Here is a 25358-nt window from a genome sequence, read left to right on the forward strand (position 1 = left end):
GCAAGACATTACTTTATGACAACTGGTTATAATCATGACATAGCAAGACATTCATTTCCTGTCATGTCTTCTGGACATTTCTTCTTTGTTTCAGCTGACAACAAGAGTTCATGTATTTTCAAATGAATGGAATATGGACTCAGATATCAATGTGTCGTCAGAGTGCTGCTAATGTGCACACTGACTCTCGTTGTCTGTCTATATACTGTGAACCAAACACTTTGGTGGTGTTCAGCCCTCCTCCGTGCACATAAAGAAGCCAAAAAACAAACCTCCATCTTCCCGTGTCCCTGGTTAGCCAGAGATAGACCTCTGTACACATAAAGAAGCCAAAACAAACCTCCATCTACCGGTGTCCCTGGTTAGCCAGAGATAGACCTCTGTACACATAAAGAAGCCAAAAACAAACCTCCATCTTCCCGTGTCCCTGGTTAGCCAGAGATAGACCTCTGTACACATAAAGAAGCCAAAACAAACCTCCATCTACCTGTGTCCCTGGTTAGCCAGAGATAGACCTCTGTACACATAAAGAAGCCAAAACAAACCTCCATCTACCTGTGTCCCTGGTTAGCCAGAGATAGCCCTCTGTACACATAAAGAAGCCAAAACAAACCTCCATCTACCTGTGTCCCTGGTTAGCCAGAGATAGACCTCTGTACACATAAAGAAGCCAAAACAAACCTCCATCTACCTGTGTCCCTGGTTAGCCAGAGATAGCCCTCTGTACACATAAAGAAGCCAAAACAAACCTCCATCTTCCCGTGTCCCGTGTCCCTGGTTAGCCAGAGATAGACCTCTGTACACATAAAGAAGCCAAAACAAACCTCCATCTTCCCGTGTCCCTGGTTAGCCAGAGATAGACCTCTGTACACATAAAGAAGCCAAAACAAACCTCCATCTACCTGTGTCCCTGGTTAGCCAGAGATAGACCTCTGTACACATAAAGAAGCCAAAACAAACCTCCATCTACCGGTGTCCCTGGTTAGCCAGAGATAGACCTCTGTACACATAAAGAAGCCAAAACAAACCTCCATCTACCTGTGTCCCTGGTTAGCCAGAGATAGACCTCTGTACACATAAAGAAGCCAAAACAAACCTCCATCTACCTGTGTCCCTGGTTAGCCAGAGATAGACCTCTGTACACATAAAGAAGCCAAAACAAACCTCCATCTACCTGTGTCCCTGGTTAGCCAGAGATAGACCTCTGTACACATAAAGAAGCCAAAACAAACCTCCATCTACCTGTGTCCCTGGTTAGCCAGAGATAGGCCTCTGTACACATAAAGAAGCCAAAACAAACCTCCATCTACCTGTGTCCCTGGTTAGCCAGAGATAGACCTCTGTACACATAAAGAAGCCAAAACAAACCTCCATCTACCTGTGTCCCTGGTTAGCCAGAGATAGACCTCTGTACCCATAAAGAAGCCAAAACAAACCTCCATCTACCTGTGTCCCTGGTTAGCCAGAGATAGGCCTCTGCCAGTCCATAGAATTAACTAGAACACTGTAGTGTGTCCCACCTTAAGAAATAGGATCCTATTTGAGAAGCACTTGCAGTGTAGCAGTGTAGTTGATTCAATGGATCTGGCTGGTGTGGACTGGCAGCCTATGATCATGTATCTCTAAGGCTCTATAGTGGATGTATCTCCAGGTGCCTCGTGTCTCGGCTGTTCCATTAGCTTCTGCCACTTCATCTGAAAATATTGAACCACTACAATAACCAATTAGCATAGACAATTACAGCAGCAGCTCCCCTCCTCTCCTCTCTACCTATCTGATAAACACTAATCGCTAAGCTCCCCTCCTCTCCGCTCTACCTATCTGATAAACACTAATCGCTACCTATCTGATAAACTCTCTCTCTCTGGGTGTCTCTGTCTATCTCTCTGGGTGTCTCTGTCTCTCTCTCTGGGTGTCTCTGTCTCTCTCTCTGGGTGTCTCTATGTCTCTCTCGCTCTCCTCTCCCTCCGCTCTACTTATCTGATAAGCACTAAGCTAAGCTCCCCTCTCTCTCTCTCTCTCTCTCTCTCTGGGTGTCTCTATGTCTCTCTCCTCTCCTCTCCCCTCCGCTCTACTTATCTGATAAACACTAAGCACTAAGCCTCTCTCTCTCTCTCTCTCTCTCTCTCTGGGTGTCTCTGTCTATCTCTCTGGGTCTCTCTCTCTCTCTCTCTGGGTGTCTCTATGTCTCTCTCCTCTCCTCTCCCCTCCGCTCTACTTATCTGATAAACACTAAGCACTAAGCCTCTCTCTCTCTCTCTCTCTCTCTCTGGGTGTCTCTGTCTCTCTCTCTCTGGGTGTCTCTATGTCTCTCTCCTCTCTCCCTCCCTCCTCTCCGCTCTACCTATCTGATAAACACTAAGCACTAAGCTTCCCTCTCTCTCTCTATCTCTGGGTGTCTCTGTCTCTCTCTCTGGGTGTCTCTCTCATCTCTCTCTGGGTGTCTCTGTCTCTCTCTCTCTGGGTGTCTCTGTCTCCCACCTCTCCTCTCCCCTCCGCTCTACCTATCTGATAAACACTAAGCACTAAGCTTCTCTCTCTCCCTCTCAATTCAATTCAATTCAAGGGCTTTATTGGCATGGGAAACATGTGTTAACATTGCCAAAGCAAGTGAGGTAGACAACATACAAAGTGAATATATAAAGTGAAAAACAACAAAAATTAACAGTAAACATTACACATACAGAAGTTTCAAAACAGTAAAGACATTACAAATGTCATATTATATATATATACAGTGTTTTAACAATGTACAAATGGTTAAAGGACACAAGATCAAATAAATAAGCATAAATATGGGTGTATTTACAATGGTGTTTGTTCTTCACTGGTTGCCCTTTTCTCGTGGCAACAGGTCACAAATCTTGCTGCTGTGATGGCACATTGGAATTTCACCCAGTAGATATGGGAGTTTTTCAAAATTGGATTTGTTTTCGAATCCTTTGTGGATCTGTGTAATCTGAGGGAAATATGTCTCTCTAATATGGTCATACATTGGGCAGGAGGTTAGGAAGTGCAGCTCAGTTTACACCTCATTTTGTGGGCAGTGAGCACATAGCCTGTCTTCTCTTGAGAGCCATGTCTGCCTACGGCGGCCTTTCTCAATAGCAAGGCTATGCTCACTAAGTCTGTACATAGTCAAAGCTTTCCTTAATTTTGGGTCAGTCACAGTGGTCAGGTATTCTGCCGCTGTGTACTCTCTGTGTAGGGCCAAATAGCATTCTAGTTTGCTCTGTTTTTTTGTTAATTCTTTCCAATGTGTTAAGTAGTTATCTTTTTGTTTTCTCATGATTTGGTTGGGTCTAATTGTGCTGCTGTCCTGGGGCTCTGTAGTGTGTGTTTGTGTTTGTGAACAGAGCCCCAGGACCAGCTTGCTTAGGGGACTCTTCTCCAGGTTCATCTCTCTGTAGGTGATGGCTTTGTTATGGAAGGTTTGTGAATCGCTTCCTTTTAGGTGGTTGTAGAATTTAACAGCTCTTTTCTGGATTTTGATAATTAGTGGGTATCGGCCTAATTCTGCTCTGCATGCATTATTTGGTGTTCTACGTTGTACACGGAGGATATTTTTGCAGAATTCTGCGTGCAGAGTCTCAATTTGGTGTTTGTCCCATTTTGTGAAGTCTTGGTTGGTGAGCGGACCCCAGACCTCACAACCATAAAGGGCAATGGGCTCTATGACTGATTCAAGTATTTTTAGTCAAATCCTAATTGGTTTTGGTTTGTTTGGTTGTCAATTAGGGTGTGCAGGGTGAATACATGGTCTGTTGTACGGTAATTTGGTAAAAAGCCAATTACATTTGCTCAGTACATTGTTTTCATTGAGGACATTTGCTCAGTAATTGTTTTCATTGAGGAAGTGTACGAGTCTGCTGTTAATAATAATGCAGAGGATTTTCCCAAGGTTACTGTTGACACATATTCCACGGTAGTTATTGGGGTCAAATTTGTCTCCACTTTTGTGGATTGGGGTGATCAGTCCTTGGTTCCAAATATTGGGGAAGATGCCAGAGCTAAGTATGATGTTAGAGTTTTAGTATAGCCAATTGGAATTTGTTGTCTGTATATTTGATCATTTCATTGAGGATACCATCAACACCACAGGCCTTTTTGGGTTGGAGGGTTTTTATTTTGTCCTGTAACTCTTTCAATGTAATTGGAGAATCCAGTGGGTTCTGGTAGTCTTTAATAGTTGATTCTAAGATCTGTATTTGATCATGTATATGTTTTTGCTCTTTATTCTTTGTTATAGAGCCAAAAAGATTGGAGAAGTGGTTTACCCATACATCTCCATTTTGGATAGATAATTCTTCGTGTTGTTGTTTGTTTAGTGTTTTCCAATTTTCCCAGAAGTGGTTAGAGTCTATGGATTCTTCAATTGCATTGAGCTGATTTCTGACATGCTGTTCCTTCTTTTCCGTAGTGTATTTCTGTATTGTTTTAGTGATTCACCATAGTGAAGGCGTAGACTCAGGTTTTCCGGGTCTCTATGTTTTTGGTTGGACAGGTTTCTCAATTTCTTTCTTAGATTTTTGCATTCTTCATCAAACCATTTGTCATTATTGTTAATTTTCTTCGGTTTTCTATTTGAGATTTTTAGATTTGATAGGGAAGCTGAGAGGTCAAATATACTGTTAAGATTTTCTACTGCCAAGTTTACACCTTCACTATTACAGTGGAACGTTTTACCCAGGAAATTGTCTAAAAGGGATTGAATTTGTTGTTGCCTAATTGTTTTTTGGTAGGTTTCCAAACTGCATTCCTTCCATCTATAGCATTTCTTAATGTTACTCAGTTCCTTTGGCTTTGATGCCTCATGGTTGAGTATTGCTCTGTTTAAGTAGACTGTGATTTTGCTGTGGTCTGATAGGGGTGTCAGTGGACTGACTGAACGCTCTGAGAGACTCTGGGTTGAGGTCAGTAATAAAGTAGTCTACAGTACTACTGCTAAGAGATGAGCTATAGGTGTACCTACCATAGGAGTCCCCTCGAAGCCTTCCGTTGACTCTGTACATACCCAGCGTGCGACAGAGCTGCAGGAGTTGTGACCCGTTTTTGTTGGTTATGTTGTCATAGTTATGCCTAGGGGGCATATGTGGGAGGGAATGCTGTCACCTCCAGGCAGGTGTTTGTCCCCCTGTGTGCTGAGGGTGTCAGGTTCTTGTCCGGTTCTGGCATTTAGGTCGCCACAGACTAGTACATGTCCCTGGGCCTGGAAATGATTGATTTCCCCCTCCAGGATGGAAAAGCTGTCTTCATTAAAATATGGGGATTCTAGTGGGGGATATAGGTAGCACACAGGGGGACATTTTACTCTGTTAAGATCATTTCTTTTTGAATTTCTAGCCAAATGTAGAATGTTCCTGTTTTGATTAATTTAATGGAGTGAGTTAGGTCTGCTCTATACCAAATTAGCATGCCCCCTGAGTCCCTTCCCTGTTTCACACCTGGTAGTTTGGTGGATGGGACTACCAGCTCTCTGTAACCTAGAGGACAACCATTGGGTCCATCTCCTCTATACCAGGTTTCTTGCAGGATGACAATGTCTGTATTACCGATTTCTTTGGTGAAGTCCAGGTTTCTGCTCTTCAGGCCAAAGGCAGATGACCTCAGGCCTTGGATATTCCAGGATAATATAGTGAAGGCTTTTGTTCCATAGAGTGTCCAATGTTGTTGGTCGTGGTTTGGCCTCAGGCCAGTAAGTGTGAGCAGAGCCTGCTGAGCATCTGGTACATGCCATTGGCTTGGGCGAGTGTGAGAGTGGGGGTTGGGACCGTTTGCCCGCTCACTACCTGGGCGTATGTGCTTCCATGTTGAGGCCCTCTTTGCGGGGGTGGGGTGCATGGGGTGGGCAGGAGTGGCATAGGTCTGATCTGAGGGGGCCTAAATGGAGTGTGGGCATGGTTGACGTGGGGGGTGTTGATTGGTTGGGGTGGGGGTGTGGATGTGTCTGGGTGTACACTCTCTCTCTCTCTGGGTGTCCTCTCTCTCTGGGTGTCTCTCTCTCTCTGGGTGTCTCTCCTCTCTCTCTCTCTCTGTGTGTCTCTATGTCTCCCTCTCTCTCCTCTCTCCCTCCGCTCTACCTATCTGATAAATACTAAGCACTAAGCTTCTCTCTCTCCCTCTCTCTCTCTGGGTGTCTCTGTCTCTCTCTCTGGGTGTCTCCGTCTCTCTCTCTCTCTCTGGGTGTCTCTCTCTCTCTCTCTCTGGGTGTCTCTGTCTCTCTCTCTGGGTATCTCTGTCTCTCTCTCTGGGTGTCTCTCTCTCTCTGGGTGTCTCTGTCTCTCTCTCTGGGTGTCTCTGTCTCCCTCCTCTCCTCTCCCCTCTGCTCTACCTATCTGATAAACACTAAGCACTAAGCTCTCTCTCTCCCTCTCTCTCTCTCTGGTGTCTCTCTCTCTCTCTCTCTCTCTCTGGGTCTCTCTCTCTCTCTCTCTCTGGGTGTCTCTCTCTCTCTGGGTGTCTCTGTCTCTCTCTCTGGGTCTCTGTCTCTCTCTCTCTCTGGGTGGCTCTGTCTCTGTCTCCTCCTCTCTCTCCCCTCCGCTCGACCTATCTGATAAACACTAAGCTCTCTCTCTCTCCCCTCTCTCTCTCTCTGGTCTCTCTCTCTCTCTCTCTGGTGTCTCTGTCTCTCTCTCTCTCTCTCTCTCTCTGGGTGTCTCTGTCTCTCTCTCTCTGGGTGTCTCTGTCTCTCTCTCTCCTCTCTCTCTGGGTGTCTCTGTCTCTCTCTCTCTGGGTATCTCTGTCTCTCTCTCTCTGGGTGTCTCTGTCTCTCTCTCTCTCTCTCTCTCTCTCTCTCTCTCTGGGTATCTCTGTCTCTCTCTCTCTCTCTCTCTCTCTCTCTGGGTATCTCTGTCTCTCTCTCTCTGTCTCTCACTCAATTAAATTCAAGAGGCTTTATTGGCATGGAGAAACATATGTTAACATTGCCAAAGCAAGTGTAAATAATATATAAAAGTGAAATAAACAATCAAAATTAACAGTTAACATTACACTCACAGAAGTTCCAAAGAATAAAGACATTACAAATGTCATATTATATATATATACAGTGTTGTAACAATGTACAAATAGTTCAAGTACAAAAGGGAAAACAAATATACATACAGTGGGGAAATAAAGGATTTAGTCAGCCAACAATTGTGCAAGTTTTCCCACTTAAAAGATGAGAGAGGCCTGTAATTTTCATCATAGGTACACTTCAACTATGACAGGCAAAATGAGAAAAAAATCCAGAAAATCACATTGTAGGATTTTTAATGAATTTATTTACAAATTATGGTGGAAAATCCTACCCTTCCAAAGAGCCTGTGGTTGTGGAGGTGGAGTCTGATGGTGCTTTCTTCTGGCAACCCTTCCAAAGAGCCTGTGGTTGTGGAGTCTGAGGGTGCTTTTTTGAAACCTGGTGACCCCAAGATGCCATCAAGGCAATTCTTTCACAGCGATTCTTGGGGATTTTGTTGCTTCTCTCTCCATCCTCCTCCCATTCCTGGGGGCAAAATGCCTTCTCTCACCATCCTCCTCCCTCTCCTGGGGGCAAAATGCCTTCTCTCACCATCCTCCTCCCATTCCTGGGGGGCAAAATGCCTTCTCTCACCATCCTCCTCCCATTCCTGGGGGGCAAAATGCCTTCTCTCACCATCCTCCTCCCTCTCCTGGGGGAGGGGGGGGGGTTGTCTACCCGTGAGGTTTTCAACTGTTCTATATCTTTAGAATTTTCTAATAATTGACCTGATCTTGAGGTATATGTTTCAGTGGTCTATTCAATTGTTTGTGGATCTCCTTGTTGACCAGATTTATGAAGGTCTACGACCATCTGTCTCTTTTGAACTGCCAGTTCTTTTGTGTTCTTCGTGGTGTTTGACGACAGCGGGATACTGCATGTGTGTTACCTCTTTTTTTATACCCTAGTGAAACAGGAAGTGATGTAATGGCTCAATAGAGGTTCCTTAAGACTTCGATAAACTTAAATCAGTGTAATTTAATTCCTGGTTTAATTTTGGGTGATGTTATTTACAACAATCTTTAAAGATGCCATTAATTGTGAAACCTTGATTTGGAGGACATTGATTTTTAATTAAATCAATAAATGATTTTGGTTGGTTCCATTAATAAAGTATTAATATATATTATTAATTAATATTCATATATATATTAATAGTATTTTTCACATGTTGGTATTTTGAGTTTATCATTTTATTGTTTATATTTTTTTAAGAATTGTTTGTGCATTGCCAGTCAGGGTTGCCAGTAATTTTGGAGCCCAATATAGGTAGCACACAGGAGGACATTTTACTCTGTTAACATAATTTCCTTTTGAATTTCTAGCCAAATGTAAAATGTTCCTGTTTTGATTCATTTAATGGAGTGAGTTAGGTCTGCTCTATACCAAATTAGCATATCCCCTGAGTCCCTTCCCTGTTTCACACCTGGTAGTTTGGAGGATGGGACTACCAGCTCTCTGTAACCTAGAGGGCAACCAGTGGGTCTGGGTTCCTGCTCTTTAGGCCAAAGGCAGATGACCTCAGGTCTTGGATATTCCAGAATGAGATAATGATGGCTTTGTGTTCCATAAAGTGTCTAATGTTGTTAGTCGTGTGGTTTGGCATCAGACCAGTAAGTGTGAGCAAAGCCTGCTGAGCATCTGGTACATGTCATTGGCTTGGGCTAGTGTAAGAGTGGGGGTTGGGCCTGTTTGCCTGCTCACGGCCGGGGCGTATGGGGGACTTCCATGTTGAGGCCCTCTTTGTGGGAGTGGACTGGATGGGGTCAGGGTCTGGGATGGACTGGATGGGGTCTGGGATGGACTGGATGGGGTCAGGGTCTGGGATGGACTGGATGGGGTCAGGGTGGACTGGATGGGGTCAGGGTCTAGGATGGACTGGATGGGGTCAGGGTCTGGGATGGACTGGATGGGGTCAGGGTCTGGGATGGACTGGATGGGGTCAGGGTGGACTGGATGGGGTCAGGGTCTAGGATGGACTGGATGGGGTCAGGGCCTGGGATGGACTGGATGGGGTCAGGGTCTGGGATGGACTGGATGGGGTCTGGGATGGACTGGATGGGGTCTGGGATGGACTGGATGGGGTCTGGGATGGACTGGATGGGGTCTGGGATGGACTGGATGGGGTCTGGGATGGACTGGATGGGGTCTGGGATGGACTGGATGGGGTCAGGGTCTGGGATGGACTGGATGGGGTCTGGGTCTGGGATGGACTGGATGGGGTCTGGGATGGACTGGATGGGGTCAGGGTCTGGGATGGACTGGATGGGGTCAGGGTGGACTGGATGGGGTCAGGGTCTCCTCCGTCCCCCCCTCACCCTCTCCTCCGTCCCCCTCACCCTCTCCTCCGTCCCCCTCACCCTCTCCCTCTACTCCGTCCCCCTCACCCTCTACTCCGTCCCCCTCACCCTCTCCTCCGTCCCCCTCACCCTCTCCTCCGTCCCCCTCACCCTCTCCTCCGTCCCCCTCACCCTCTCCTCCGTCCCCCCTCACCCTCTCCTCCAGCAGTCTGATCCTCTCCTCTAGTGCTCTGTTCTTCTCCTGATCTTTCTCCTGTTGAAGTTGTCTCACCACTGTCCAGAGTGCAGATATGTCTCTCTCCACCTCCAGCTATCCAGGTCTGGTTAAGGGGGTGTTGTTGTGCTGGACTGTTGTTTGGGTCTGTGCTGATGAGTGGGTTCACCTGCTGTTCCAGCTCCATCTGCCTTATCTCCAGCTGGGTAAATGTATCCTTGATTTCAATGAAGGAGTAGTACTCTGTGCTGGGAGGTTGAATTTCCGCTCGGGGTGGCTCGTCTGTGGGGTTATATAATGAAGAGGTCTGGTCTGACCCGCTCGGGGTGGGGGTATCTTTATCAAGGGAGAGCTTCTCCTGCTGGGCTAATTCTTTGATTAGGTGAACGTCCTGAACCTGTTTGGGGTTGACCTGTACCAATACTGTTCCAGACTTCTAGAGATTTATATTAGCTGACTCAGAATCCTCGTTGTGTAGTATCCTGAGTTTCCACCCTTGTTAACCCCCCTCTTAACAGCAGGGTAGTGTGCTAATATAGCACTGTGCCATGCCAGGGGATGGTTTGTGTTGAAGATGAGGTTGCTGATGTTCCCATTTTTATAGTAGTCAGCAAAAAGTGTCTCTGATTTTCCAAAAGGAGCTTCATTTTGTAATCTTTTCTTGCCTTATCATTCTTTACATACACAGGGTACTGTATTTTAATTACCTCTGAACAGCAGGAGGCAGCTTCTAAGGCCTCTCCATTTGGTTGGAGTAGACTGTTCCACTCTCCTGCCATTGTTGGGCTGAAGGGCACCTCTCCATTTGGTTGGAGTAGACTGTTCCACTCTCCTGCCATTGTTGGGCTAAAGGGCTTTGACACCTCTCACTTGGCACGTCAGTGCTAATTGAAGTTGTATCAAGCTTGGCAGCTTTAATTTACTATTTAGTCCTTATAAAGTAATGTCATGTATTTTTCTTCTTGGCTTTTGGGAAATAAGATATTCAGACTAAACATTACTCACTCAGTTGGATGGGGGTTTTCAGGTTTCTGTTGTTTTAAAGAGCATTTGCTGTATAGTGTTGGAATAATACTCCTTGGTAGTTGGTCTGCTAGTCACCTACCAGGTGATTCTGTAATTCCCTCCAACATCAGCTTTTAGGTTTGGAGATTTGATTTGGAGTGGAGGTTATGGTGTGGAGGGTAACATCCTGTCTGTGTCCTGGTGACATAGTGTTATGGAGGGTAGTATCCTGTCTATGTCCTGGTGACATAGTGAAGGTTATGTTGTAGAGGGTAGCATCCTGTATATGTCCTGGTGACATAGTGAAGGTTATGTTGTAGAGGGTAGCATCCTGTATATGTCCTGGTGACATAGTGTTGTAGAGGGTAGTATCCTGTATATGTCCTGGTGACATAGTGTTGTAGAGGGTAGTATCCTGTCTATGTCCTGGTGACATAGTGTTGTAGAGGGTAGTATCCTGTCTATGTCCTGGTGACATAGTGTTGTAGAGGGTAGTATCCTGTATATGTCCTGGTGACATAGTGAAGGTTATGTTGTAGAGGGTAGTATCCTGTCTATGTCCTGGTGACATAGTGTTGTAGAGGGTAGTATACTGTATATGTCCTGGTGACATAGTGTTGTGGAGGGTAGTATCCTGTATATGTCCTGGTGACATAGTGTTGTGGAGGGTAGTATCCTGTCTATGTCCTGGTGACATAGTGTTGTGGAGGGTAGCATCCTGTATATGTCCTGGTGACATAGTGAAGGTTATGTTGTAGAGGGTAGTATCCTGTATATGTCCTGGTGACATAGTGAAGGTTATGTTGTAGAGGGTAGCATCCTGTATATGTCCTGGTGACATAGTGTTGTAGAGGGTAGTATCCTGTCTATGTCCTGGTGACATAGTGTTGTAGAGGGTAGTATACTGTATATGTCCTGGTGACATAGTGAAGGTTATGTTGTAGAGGGTAGCATCCTGTCTATGTCCTGGTGACATAGTGTTGTAGAGGGTAGTATCCTGTCTATGTCCTGGTGACGGTTATGTTGTAGATGGTAGTATCCTGTCTATGTCCTGGTGACATAGTGTTATAGAGGGTAGTATCCTGTCTATGTCCTGGTGACATAGTGTTGTAGAGGGTAGTATCCTGTCTATGTCCTGGTGACATAGTGTTGTAGAGGGTCGTATCCTGTCTATGTCCTGGTGACATAGTGTTGTGGAGGGTAGTATCCTGTCTATGTCCTGGTGACATAGTGTTGTAGAGGGTATTATCCTGTATATGTCCTGGTGACATAGTGTTGTAGAGGGTAGTATCCTGTATATGTCCTGGTGACATAGTGTTGTAGAGGGTAGCATCCTGTATATGTCCTGGTGACATAGTGTTGTAGAGGGTATTATCCTGTATATGTCCTGGTGACATAGTGTTGTAGAGGGTAGTATCCTGTCTATGTCCTGGTGACATAGTGTTGTAGAGGGTAGTATCCTGTCTATGTCCTGGTGACATAGTGTTGTAGAGGGTAGTATACTGTATATGTCCTGGTGACATAGTGAAGGTTATGTTGTAGAGGGTAGCATCCTGTCTATGTCCTGGTGACATAGTGTTGTAGAGGGTAGTATCCTGTCTATGTCCTGGTGACGGTTATGTTGTAGATGGTAGTATCCTGTCTATGTCCTGGTGACATAGTGTTATAGAGGGTAGTATCCTGTCTATGTCCTGGTGACATAGTGTTGTAGAGGGTAGTATCCTGTCTATGTCCTGGTGACATAGTGTTGTAGAGGGTCGTATCCTGTCTATGTCCTGGTGACATAGTGTTGTGGAGGGTAGTATCCTGTCTATGTCCTGGTGACATAGTGTTGTAGAGGGTATTATCCTGTATATGTCCTGGTGACATAGTGTTGTAGAGGGTAGTATCCTGTATATGTCCTGGTGACATAGTGTTGTAGAGGGTAGTATCCTGTATATGTCCTGGTGACATAGTGTTGTAGAGGGTAGTATCCTGTATATGTCCTGGTGACATAGTGTTGTAGAGGGTAGTATCCTGTATATGTCCTGGTGACATAGTGTTGTAGAGGGTAGTATCCTGTATATGTCCTGGTGACATAGTGAAGGTTATGTTGTAGAGGGTAGTATCCTGTCTGTCTGCCTGTCTGTCAGTCAGCCTTGAGATAATACCCCATTTGCTCTGTCTGTCTGTCTGTCTGTCTGTCAGCCTTGAGATAATACCCCATTAGCTCTGCCACTTCATCTGAAAATATTGAACCACTACAGTAACTAATTAGCATAGACAATTACAGCAGCAGGTCCCCTCCTCTCCGCTCTACCTATCTGATAAACACTAATCGCTAAGCTCCCCTCCTCTCCTCTCTACCTATCTGATAAACACTAAGCGCTAGCTTCCCTCTCTCTTTCTCTCTCCCTCTCTCTCTCTCTCTCTCTCTTTCTGTCTCTCTCGTCTCTCTCGTCTCTCTCTCTCTCCCCTCCATGCATTTAAATTATTCAATTAAGTTGGATGTGTTTCCCCTGATACAGATGAAGATCACAAAGTCCTTTGATTGGGGCTGAGAGGAATATATGCATTACACAGTGGTATAAAGTACTGAAGGAAAAATGCTTGAAAGTACAACTTAAGTCGTTTTTTGGGGGTATCAGTACTCAGTACTTGACTTTGCTATTTATATTTCGGACGACGTTTACTTGACTACATTCTTAAAGAAAATAATAATCCTTACTTTTTCCCTGACACTAAAAAGTACTAGTTCCATTTTGAATGCTTAGCAGGACAGGAAAATGGTCCAATTCACACACTTATCAAGAGAACATCCCTGGGCATCTCTACTGCCTCTGATCTGGAGGACTATCACTAAACAGAGAACATCCCTGGTCATCCCTACTGTCTCTGATCTGGAGGACTCACTAAACAGAGAACATCCCTGGTCATCCCCACTGCCTCTGATCTGGAGGACTCACTAAACAGAGAACATCCCTGGTCATCCCCACTGCCTCTGATCTGGAGGACTCTCTAAACAGAGAACATCCCTGGTCATCCCTACTGCCTCTGATCTGGAGGACTCACTAAAGAGAGAACATCCCTGGTCATCCCTACTGCCTCTCATCTGGAGGACTCTCTAAACAGAGAACATCCCTGGTCATCCCTTTTAGCCTCTGATCTGGAGGACTCACTAAACACGTGGTTTGTTTGTAAATGATGTCTGAGTGTTGGAGTGGACCCCTGGGTATCTGTAAATGATGTCTGAGTGTTGGAGCCCCTGGGTATCTGTAAATGATGTCTGAGTGTTGGAGTGGACCCCTGGGTATCTGTAAGTGATGTCTGAGTGTTGGAGTGGACCCTGGGTATCTGTAAATGATGTCTGAGTGTTGGAGCCCCTGGGTATCTGTAAATGATGTCTGAGTGTTGGAGCCCCTGGGTATCTGTAAATGATGTCTGAGTGTTGGAGTGGGCCCCTGGGTATCTGTAAATGATGTCTGAGTGTTGGAGCCCCTGGGTATCTGTAAATGATGTCTGAGTGTTGGAGCCCCTGGGTATCTGTAAATGATGTCTGAGTGTTGGAGTGGGCCCCTGGGTATCTGTAAATGATGTCTGAGTGTTGGAGTGGACCCCTGGGTATCTGTAAATGATGTCTGAGTGTTGGAGCCCCTGGGTATCTGTAAATGATGTCTGAGTGTTGGAGCCCCTGGGTATCTGTAAATGATGTCTGAGTGTTGGAGTGGACCCCTGGGTATCTGTAAATGATGTCTGAGTGTTGGAGTGGACCCCTGGGTATCTGTAAATGATGTCTGAGTGTTGGAGCCCCTGGGTATCTGTAAATGATGTCTGAGTGTTGGAGTGGACCCCTGGGTATCTGTAAATGATGTCTGAGTGTTGGAGTGGACCCTGGGTATCTGTAAATGATGTCTGAGTGTTGGAGCCCCTGGGTATCTGTAAATAAACACATATAAAAGGTGCCGTCTGATTTAATATCAGGGATTTTATTGATTTCTACTTTTACTTTGATACTTAGTATAATTAAAACCAAATACTTTTAGACTTTTACTCAAGTATTTTACTGGGAAACTTTCACTTTTACGTGAGTCATTTTCTATTAAGGTATCTTTATTTTTACTACAGAGCCCTGTGTGCCCTGGTCTAAAGTAGTGTACTATATAGGGAATAGGGTTCTATAGGGCCCTGGTCTAAAGTAGTGTACTATATAGGGAATAGGGTTCTATAGGGCCCTGGTCTAAAGTAGTGTACTATATAGGGAATAGGGTTCTATAGGGCCCTGGTCTAAAGTAGTGTACTATATAGGGAATAGGGTTCTATAGGGCCCTGGTCTAAAGTAGTGTACTATATATAGGGAATAGGGTTCTGTAGGGCTCTGGTCTAAAGTAGTGTACTATATAGGGAATAGGGTTCTGTAGGGCTCTGATCTAAAGTAGTGCACTATATATAGGGAATAGGGTTCTATAGGGCCCTGGTCTAAAGTAGTGTACTATATAGGGAATAGGGTTCTATAGGGCCCTGGTCTAAAGTAGTGTACTATATAGGGAATAGGGTTCTGTAGGGCTCTGATCTAAAGTAGTGTACTATATATAGGGAATAGGGTTCTATAGGGCCCTGGTCTAAAGTAGTGTACTATATATAGGGAATAGGGTTCTATAGGGCCCTGGTCTAAAGTAGTGTACTATATAGGGAATAGGGTTCTATAGGGCCCTGGTCTAAAGTAGTGTACTATATAGGGAATAGGGTTCTGTAGGGCTCTGATCTAAAGTAGTGTACTATATATAGGGAATAGGGTTCTATAGGGCCCTGGTCTAAAGTAGTGTACTATATATAGGGAATAGGGTTCTATAGGGCCCTGGTCTAAAGTAGTGTACTACAGTGCCTTGCGAAAGTATTCGGCCCCCTTGAACTTTGCGACCTTTTGCCACATTTCAGGCTTCAAACATAAAGATATAAAACTGTATTTTTTTGTGAAGAATCAACAAGTGGGACACAATCATGAAGTGGAACGACATTTATTGGATATTTCAAACTTTTTTAACAAATCAAAAACTGAAAAATTGGGTGTGCAAAATTATTCAGCCCCTTTACTTTCAGTGCAGCAAACTCTCTCCAGAAGTTCAGTGAGGATCTCTGAATGATCCAATGTTGACCTAAATGACTAATGATGATAAATACAATCCACCTGTGTGTAATCAAGTCTCCGTATAAATGCACCTGCACTGTCATAGTCTCAGAGGTCCGTTAAAAGCGCAGAGAGCATCATGAAGAACAAGGAACACACCAGGCAGGTCCGAGATACTGTTGTGAAGAAGTTTAAAGACGGATTTGGATACAAAAAGATTTCCCAAGCTTTATACATCCCAAGGAGCACTGTGCAAGCGATAATATTGAAATGGAAGGAGTATCAGACCACTGCAAATCTACCAAGACCTGTCCGTCCCTCTAAACTTTCAGCTCATACAAGGAGAAGACTGATCAGAGATGCAGCCAAGAGGCCCATGATCACTCTGGATGAACTGCAGAGATCTACAGCTGAGGTGGGAGACTCTGTCCATAGGACAACAATCAGTCGTATATTGCACAAATCTGGCCTTTATGGAAGAGTGGCAAGAAGAAAGCCATTTCTTAAAGATATCCATAAAAAGTGTTGTTTAAAGTTTGCCACAAGCCACCTGGGAGACACACCAAACATGTGGAAGAAGGTGCTCTGGTCAGATGAAACCAAAATTGAACTTTTTGGCAACAATGCAAAACGTTATGTTTGGCGTAAAAGCAACACAGCTCATCACCCTGAACACAACATCCCCACTGTCAAACATGGTGGTGGCAGCATCATGGTTTGGGCCTGCTTTTCTTCAGCAGGGACAGGGAAGATGGTTAAAATTGATGGGAAGATGGATGGAGCCAAATACAGGACCATTCTGGAAGAAAACCTGATGGAGTCTGCAAAAGACCTGAGACTGGGACGGAGATTTGTCTTCCAACAAGACAATGATCCAAAACATAAAGCAAAATCTACAATGGAATGGTTCAAAAATAAACATATCCAGGTGTTCGAATGGCCAAGTCAAAGCCCAGACCTGAATCCAATCGAGAATCTGTGGAAAGAACTGAAAACTGCTGTTCACAAATGCTCTCCATCCAACCTCACTGAGCTCGAGCTGTTTTGCAAGGAGGAATGGGGAAAAATGTCAGTCTCTCGATGTGCAAAACTGATAGAGACATACCCCAAGCGACTTACAGCTGTAATCGCAGCAAAAGGTGGCGCTACAAAGTATTAACTTAAGGGGGCTGAATAATTTTGCACGCCCAATTTTTCAGTTTTTGAAATATTAAAAAAGTTTGAAATATCCAATAAATGTCATTCCACTCCATGATTGTGTCCCACTTGTTGTTGATTCTTCACAAAAAAATACAGTTTTATATCTTTATGTTTGAAGCCTGAAATGTGTCAAAAGGTCACAAAGTTCAAGGGGGCAGAATACTTTCGCAAGGCACTGTATATATATGGAATAGGGTTCTATAGGGCCCTGGTCTAAAGTAGTGTAATATATATAGGGAATAGGGTACTATAGAACCCTGGTCTAAAGTAGGTCACTATATAGGGGATAGGGTTCCATAGGGCCCTGGCCTAAAGTAGGTCACTATATAGGGAATAGGGTTCCATAGGGCCCTGGCCTAAAGTAGGTCACTATATAGGGAATAGGGTTCCATAGGGCCCTGGCCTAAAGTAGGTCACTATATAGGGAATAGGGTTCCATAGGGCCCTGGTCTAAAGTAGGTCACTATATAGGGAATAGGGTTCCATAGGGCCCTGGCCTAAAGTAGGTCACTATATAGGGAATAGGGTTCTATAGGGCCCTGGTCTAAAGTAGTGTAATATATATAGGGAATAGGGTACTATAGAACCCTGGTCTAAAGTAGGTCACTATATAGGGGATAGGGTTCCATAGGGCCCTGGCCTAAAGTAGGTCACTATATAGGGAATAGGGTTCCATAGGGCCCTGGCCTAAAGTAGGTCACTATATAGGGAATAGGGTTCCATAGGGCCCTGGCCTAAAGTAGGTCACTATATAGGGAATAGGGTTCCATAGGGCCCTGGTCTAAAGTAGGTCACTATATAGGGAATAGGGTTCCATAGGGCCCTGGCCTAAAGTAGGTCACTATATAGGGAATAGGGTTCCATAGGGCCCTGGCCTAAAGTAGGTCACTATAGGGAATAGGGTTCCATAGGGCCCTGGCCTAAAGTAGGTCACTATATAGGGAATAGGGTTCCATAGGGCCCTGGCCTAAAGTAGGTCACTATATAGGGAATAGGGTTCCATAGGGCCCTGGCCTAAAGTAGGTCACTATATAGGGAATAGGGTTCCATAGGGCCCTGGCCTACAGTAGTGTAATATATATAGGGAATAGGGTTCCATAGGGCCCTGGCCCTATAGGGACTAGGTTGTCGTTTGGGTAGGCAGACTAAGTGTTCAGTCTCTTTCTGTTCCAGCTGCTGCAGGGGAAGTCCATCCCCAAGTTTGGAACGTTGGATCTAATCGAAACAGGAAGCGGAAATGGTGAGGGGCGTGGCTACAGCGGAGACTGTGATGACGAGGATGGGTGTGGCGGATCAGGGGGTGGAGAGGTCAAGAGGAAGGTCATGACGGTCTCTAAACGTAAGTCGCCTCAGACCACTTCAGGTTTCAGCCTTGTTCATTCACTTGTTTGTTTACGGCAGCACGCTGTCACACAACAACTTAGTTTCCTTCCTCACGTCCTCTGTCTGTCACACAACAACTTAGTTTCCTTCCTCACGTCCTCTGTCTGTCACACAACAACTGAGTTACCTTCCTCATGTCCTGTCTGTCACACAACAACTGAGTTACCTTCCTCTGTCTGTCACACAACAACTGAGTTACCTTCCTCTTGTCTGTCACACAACATCTGAGTTACCTTCCTCACGCCCTCTGTCTGTCACACAACATCTGAGTTACCTTCCTCACGTCCTCTGTCTGTCACACAACAACTGAGTTACCTTCCTCACGTCCTCTGTCTGTCACACAACAACTGAGTTACCTTCCTCTGTCTGTCACACAACATCTGAGTTACCTTCCTCACGTCCTCTGTCTGTCACACAACAACTGAGTTACCTTCCTCACGTCCTCTGTCTGTCACACAACAACTGAGTTACCTTCCTCACGTCCTCTGTCTGTCACACAACAACTGAGTTACCTTCCTCTGTCTGTCACACAACAACTGAGTTACCTTCCTCACGCCCTCTGTCTGTCACACAACAACTGAGTTACCTTCCTCACGTCCTCTGTCTGTCACACAACAACTGAGTTACCTTCCTCTGTCTGTCACACAACAACTGAGTTACCTTCCTCACGTCCTCTGTCTGTCTCTCTCTGGAAGCATCTTAGTTTCCTTCCTCACGTCCTCGGTCTGGCTCTCTCTGATCTCAGGTCAGATTACAGAAGACTGTATAATAGCATAGGTCAACTTGGTAACACATCTCAGCTGATCTCAGGTCAGATTACAGAAGACCCTATAATAGCATAGCTCTTGTAGCTGTAGAATGATCATCAAAGCCGATGCAGGCTGAACGTGATTTAATGGGGATCACTGATGCAGAAGAAAGTCCTGTGTAAATGTCAGCCGCTTCCCCAGCGGTCTGTGGGACAATCATCTGTTTCTCTCTCAGGGAGTCTCCATATGTCAACGTCCGTCCGTCGCTACGATCACACGCTTTGTCAACCTCCGTCCCAAATGGTATCCTATCCTACGTAGTGCCTTACTTTGACCAGGGCCCCGTTGGGGACCCAGCCTCTAACACACTAAACAGACAGGGCTAGTGGCCTTCCTTCCTCTCTATCTGTCATGGTGTTAATCTATCTGTCATGGTTCACTGTTTATCTGTCTGTCATGGTCCACTATATACAGTGCCTTGCGAAAGTATTCGGCCCCCTTGAACTTTGCGACCTTTTGCCACATTTCAGGCTTCAAACATAAAGATATAAAACTGGTGGATTGTATTTATCATCATTAGTCATTTAGGTCAACATTGGATCATTCAGAGATCCTCACTGAACTTCTGGAGAGAGTTTGCTGCACTGGAAGTAAAGGGGCTGAATAATTTTGCACGCCCAATTTTCAGTTTTTGATTTGTTAAAAAGTTTGAAATATCCAATAAATGTCGTTCCACTTCATGATTGTGTCCCACTTGTTGTTGATTCTTCACAAAAAATACAGTTTTATATCTTTATGTTTGAAGCCTGAAATGTGGCAAAAGGTCGCAAAGTTCAAGGGGGCCGAATACTTTCGCAAGGCACTGTATCTGTCATGGTTCACTGTATATCTGTCTGTCGTGGTTTACTGTATATCTGTCTGTCATGGTTCACTGTATATCTGTCATGGTTCACTGTATATCAGTCTGTCATGGTCCACTGTATATCAGTCTGTCATAGTCCACTGTATATATATCTGTCATGGTCCACTGTATATCAGTCTGTCATGGTCCACTGTATATCTGTCATGGTTCACTGTATATCAGTCTGTCATGGTCCACTGTATATCAGTCTGTCATAGTCCACTGTATATATATCTGTCATGGTCCACTGTATATCAGTCTGTCATGGTCCACTGTATATCAGTCTGTCATAGTCCACTGTATATATATCTGTCATGGTCCACTGTATATCTGTCTGACATGGTCCACTGTATATCAGTCTGTCATGGTCCACTGTATATCAGTCTGTCATGGTCCACTGTATATCAGTCTGTCATGGTCCACTGTATATCTATTATGGTCCAGTGTATATCTGTCTGACATGGTCCACTGTATATCAGTCTGTCATGGTCCACTGTATATCTGTCATGGTCCACTGTATATCAGTCTGTCATGGTCCACTGTATATCTGTCTGGCATGGTCCACTGTATATCAGTCTGGCATGGTCCTCTGTATATCTGTCTGTCATGGTCCACTGTATATCAGTCTGGCATGGTCCACTGTATATCAGTCTGTCATGGTCCACTGTATTTCTGTTATGGTCCACTGTATATCAGTCTGTCATGGTCCACTGTAAATCAGTCTGTCATGGTTCACTGTATATCAGTCTCATGGTCCACTGTATATCAGTCTGTCATGGTCCACTGTAAATCAGTCTGTCTTGGTCCACTGTATATCAGTCTGTCATGGTTCACTGTATATCTGTCTGTCATGGTTCACTGTATATCCGTCTTGGTTCATGTTTCCTGGTTCCTATTGGTTAGGCCATGTTTCCTGGTTCCTATTGGTTAAGCCATGTTTCCTGGTTCCTATTGGTTAGGCCATGTTTCCTGGTTCCTATTGGTTAGGCCATGTGTCCTGGTTCCTATTGGTTAGGCCGTGTGTCCTGGTTCCTATTGGTTAGGCCGTGTTTCCTGGTTCCTATTGGTTAGGCCGTGTTTCCTGGTTCCTATTGGTTAGGCCGTGTTTCCTGGTTCCTATCGGTTAGGCCGTGTTTCCTGGTTCCTATTGGTTAGGCCGTGTTAACTTGGTGAAAATCCTGATTTTGATCTCCAAGCATCATAATCATATACATAATAAATACACCTTTGTGTTTTTCTCTGCTTTCTTCCTTAATCCTCCCAATCATGTCCTGATGCTATCAGATCAGAGTTAATAGGACGTTGTTGGGGGAGATTAAGATATGGGTTTTGACAACATCCTAAGAGAACCTGATCCAATCAGCCCTCCTCTGGATCTGAAACAGGTTTTTAACAGGATTATGTTTGCTATAATTCAATGATATCTGCCCTGTGATTGTTGTGGTGATGGGATCACTTCCTCTGTGTAGGTTGGGGTGGCGAGTCCTCTTGTTGTGGTGATGGGATCACTACCTCTGTGTAGGGTGGAATGGCGAGTCCTCTTGTTGTGGTGATGGGATCACTACCTCTGTGTAGGGTGGAATGGGGAGTCCTCTTGTTGTGGTGATGGGATCACTACCTCTGTGTAGGGTGGAATGGTGAGTCCTCTTGTTGTGGTGATGGGATCACTACCTCTGTGTAGGGTGGAATGGGGAGTCCTCTTGTTGTGGTGATGGGATCACTACCTCTGTGCAGGGTGGAATGGCGAGTCCTCTTGTTGTGGTGATGGGATCACTACCTCTGTGTAGGGTGGAATGGTGAGTCCTCTTGTTGTGGTGATGGGATCACTACCTCTGTGTAGGGTGGAATGGCGAGTCCTCTTGTTGTGGTGATGGGATCACTACCTCTGTGTAGGGTGGAATGGCGAGTCCTCTTGTTGTGGTGATGGGATCACTACCTCTGTGTAGGGTGGAATGGTGAGTCCTCTTGTTGTGGTGATTGGATCACTACCTCTGTGTAGGGTGGAATGGCGAGTCCTCTTGTTGTGGTGATGGGATCACTACCTCTGTGTAGGGTGGAATGGCGAGTCCTCTTGTTGTGGTGATGGGATCACTACCTCTGTGTAGGGTGGAATGGCGAGTCCTCTTGTTGTGCGGTGGTTGAGGAGGCAGTTTTATCCCGTAACATTGAAGGGATTTGACTGTTTTATGAGGAAATACTGAGGTGATTGGTCAAATGTATTGCACTATGTAGGGAATAGGAGAGAGACGGGTTCAGAGACGGGTTCTAAAAGGAGTTTAGTAGCAGACACAGAGACAGGTTCTAAAAGGAGTTTAGTAGCAGACACAGAGACAGGTTCTAAAAGGAGTTTAGTAGCAGACACAGAGAGAGGTTCTAAAAGGAGTTTAGTAGCAGACACAGAGACGGGTTCTAAAAGGAGTTTAGTAGCAGACACAGAGACGGGTTCTAAAAGGAGTTTAGTAGCAGACACAGAGAGAGGTTCTAAAAGGAGTTTAGTAGCAGACACAGAGAGAGGTTCTAAAAGGAGTTTAGTAGCAGACACAGAGTCGGGTTTTGAAAGGAGTTTAGTAGCAGACACAGAGACAGGTTCTATAAGGAGTTTAGTAGCAGACACAGGTTCTAAAAGGAGTTTAGTAGCAGACACAGAGACAGGTTCTAAAAGGAGTTTAGTAGCAGACACAGAGACGGGTTCTAAAAGGAATTTAGTAGCAGACACAGAGACAGGTTCTAAAAGGAGTTTAGTAGCAGACACAGAGACGGGTTCTATAAGGAGTTTAGTAGCAGACACAGGTTCTAAAAGGAGTTTAGTAGCAGACACAGAGACAGGTTCTAAAAGGAGTTTAGTAGCAGACACAGAGACAGGTTCTAAAATGAGTTTAGTAGCAGACACAGAGACAGGTTCTATAAGGAATTTAGTAGCAGACACAGAGACAGGTTCTATAAGGAATTTAGTAGCAGACAGAGAGACAGGTTCTAAAAGGAGTTTAGTAGCAGACACATAGACAGGTTCTAAAGGAGTTTAGTAGCAGAGACAGGTTCTATAAGGAGTTTAGTAGCAGACACAGAGACAGGTTCTAAAAGGAGTTTATTAGCAGACACACAGACAGGTTCTAAAATGAGTTTAGTAGCAGACACAGAGACAGGTTCTAAAAGGAGTTTAGTAGCAGACACAGAGACAGGTTCTAAAAGGAGTTTAGTAGCAGACACAGAGACAGGTTCTAAAAGGAGTTTAGTAGCAGACACAGAGACGGGTTCTAAAAGGAATTTAGGAGCAGACACAGAGACAGGTTCTAAAAGGAGTTTAGTAGCAGACACAGAGACAGGTTCTAAAGGAGTTTAGTAGCAGACACAGAGACAGGTTCTAAAAGGAGTTTAGTAGCAGACACAGAGACAGGTTCTAAAAGGAGTTTAGTAGCAGACACAGAGACAGGTTCTAAAAGGAGTTTAGTAGCAAACACAGACGGGTTTTAAAAGGAGTTTAGTTTTTGCTAGCAGGAAAGACACATGGATTTCCTGCGAGGGAGGAAGCAGAATGAGAGGAAGGAGGAGAGGAAGTGGAGGAGGCCCCCATTAGCATCAAGTTCTTATTAATTAATAGTGTGTCTCAGGAGGAGGAGATTATAGGATTTGATTCCCTGGGTGGCAGTCAGGAGGAGATTAAAGGATACGATTCCCTGGGTGGCAGTCAGGAGGGCCCCAGGCTGATGAAGGATAACGGAGAGATGCTCTCATAGACGCTTCTAAACTGGCTAGATTGGACCTTGTTGCTGAAAGACCGTAGATCTTTATATTGTGACATCACCCACAATAGATCCTAAAGATCTATTTATACAGTCTACTAGAATCCAAGTTGAGGAAGATGGGGCCGACAGACATGGTAGTTCTACGTCTAGCTCCTAAGCAAGTCTTTGAAAGCCACGTGAACAAACAGATCACCGACCATTTAGAATCCCACAGTAGCTTCTCCGCTATGCAATCTGGTTTTCGAGCTGGTTACGGGTGCACCTCAGCCACGCTCAAGGTCCTAAACGATATCACAACGGCCATCGATAAAAGGCAGTACTGTGCAGCTGTCTTCATCGACCTGGCCAAGGCTTTCGACTCTGTCAATCACCATATTCTTATCTGCAGACTCAACAGTAGTTTCTCTTATGATTGCCTCCTGGTTCACCAACTACTTCTCAGACAGAGTTCAGTGTGTCAAATCGGAGGGCCTGTTGATCGGGGCCTCTGGCAATCTCTAAATATGTGTATGGACCAATAACATCTGTTAAATATGGACCAATAACATCTGATAAATATGGACCAATAACATCTGATAAATATGGACCAATAACATCTGTTAAATATGAACCAATAACATCTGTTAAATATGGACCAATAACATCTATTAAATATGGACCAATAACATCTGTTAAATATGGACCAATAACATCTATTAAATATGGACCAATAACATCTGTTAAATATGGACCAATAACATCTGTTAAATATGGACCAATAACATCTGTTAAATATGAACCAATAACATCTGATAAATATGGACCAATAACATCTGTTAAATATGGACCAATAACATCTGTTAAATATGAACCAATAACATCTGATAAATATGGACCAATAACATCTGTTAAATATGGACCAATAACATCTGATAAATATGGACCAATAACATCTGTTAAATATGAACCAATAACATCTGTTAAATATGAACCAATAACATCTGTTAAATATGGACCAATAACATCTATTAAATATGGACCAATAACATCTGTTAAATATGGACCAATAACATCTGTTAAATATGGACCAATAACATCTGTTAAATATGGACCAATAACATCTGTTAAATATGTGTCTGGACCAATAACATCTGTTAAATATGGACCAATAACATCTGTTAAATATGGACCAATAACATCTGTTAAATATGTGTATGGACCAATAACATCTGTTAAATATGGACCAATAACATCTGTTAAATATGGACCAATAACATCTGTTAAATATGGACCAATAACATCTGTTAAATATGGACCAATAACATCTGTTAAATATGTGTATGGACCAATAACATCTGATAAATATGGACCAATAACATCTGTTAAATATGGACCAATAACATCTGTTAAATATGGACCAATAACATCTGATAAATATGGACCAATAACATCTGTTAAATATGGACCAATAACATCTGTTAAATATGGACCAATAACATCTGATAAATATGGACCAATAACATCTGTTAAATATGGACCAATAACATCTGATAAATATGGACCAATAACATCTGTTAAATATGGACCAATAACATCTGTTAAATATGGACCAATAACATCTGATAAATATGAATCAATAACATCTATTAAATATGTGTATGGACCAATAACATCTGTTAAATATGGACCAATAACATCTGTTAAATATGGACCAATAACATCTGTTAAATATGGACCAATAACATCTGTTAAATATGGACCAATAACATCTGATAAATAT

At 44.1% G+C, this 25358-nt stretch overlaps 1 protein-coding gene across 1 annotated transcript in view; it reads left to right on the top strand.

Annotated features, from left to right (window-relative positions):
• LOC121845651 (glypican-5-like) overlaps positions 1-18308 on the top strand; it is a gene marked incomplete at its 3' end in the record, with an annotated part of 171288 nt that extends 152980 nt beyond the window's left edge. Inside the window, 1 exon segment of the mRNA XM_042317296.1 lies at positions 17997-18308. Coding sequence (XP_042173230.1) covers positions 17997-18308 — 312 coding nt within the window.
• Between the last annotated feature and the right edge of the window lie 7050 nt (positions 18309-25358).

The sequence above is a fragment of the Oncorhynchus tshawytscha genome, unplaced genomic scaffold (assembly GCF_018296145.1).
Source record: "Oncorhynchus tshawytscha isolate Ot180627B unplaced genomic scaffold, Otsh_v2.0 Un_contig_1213_pilon_pilon, whole genome shotgun sequence".
NCBI lineage: Eukaryota > Metazoa > Chordata > Actinopteri > Salmoniformes > Salmonidae > Oncorhynchus > Oncorhynchus tshawytscha.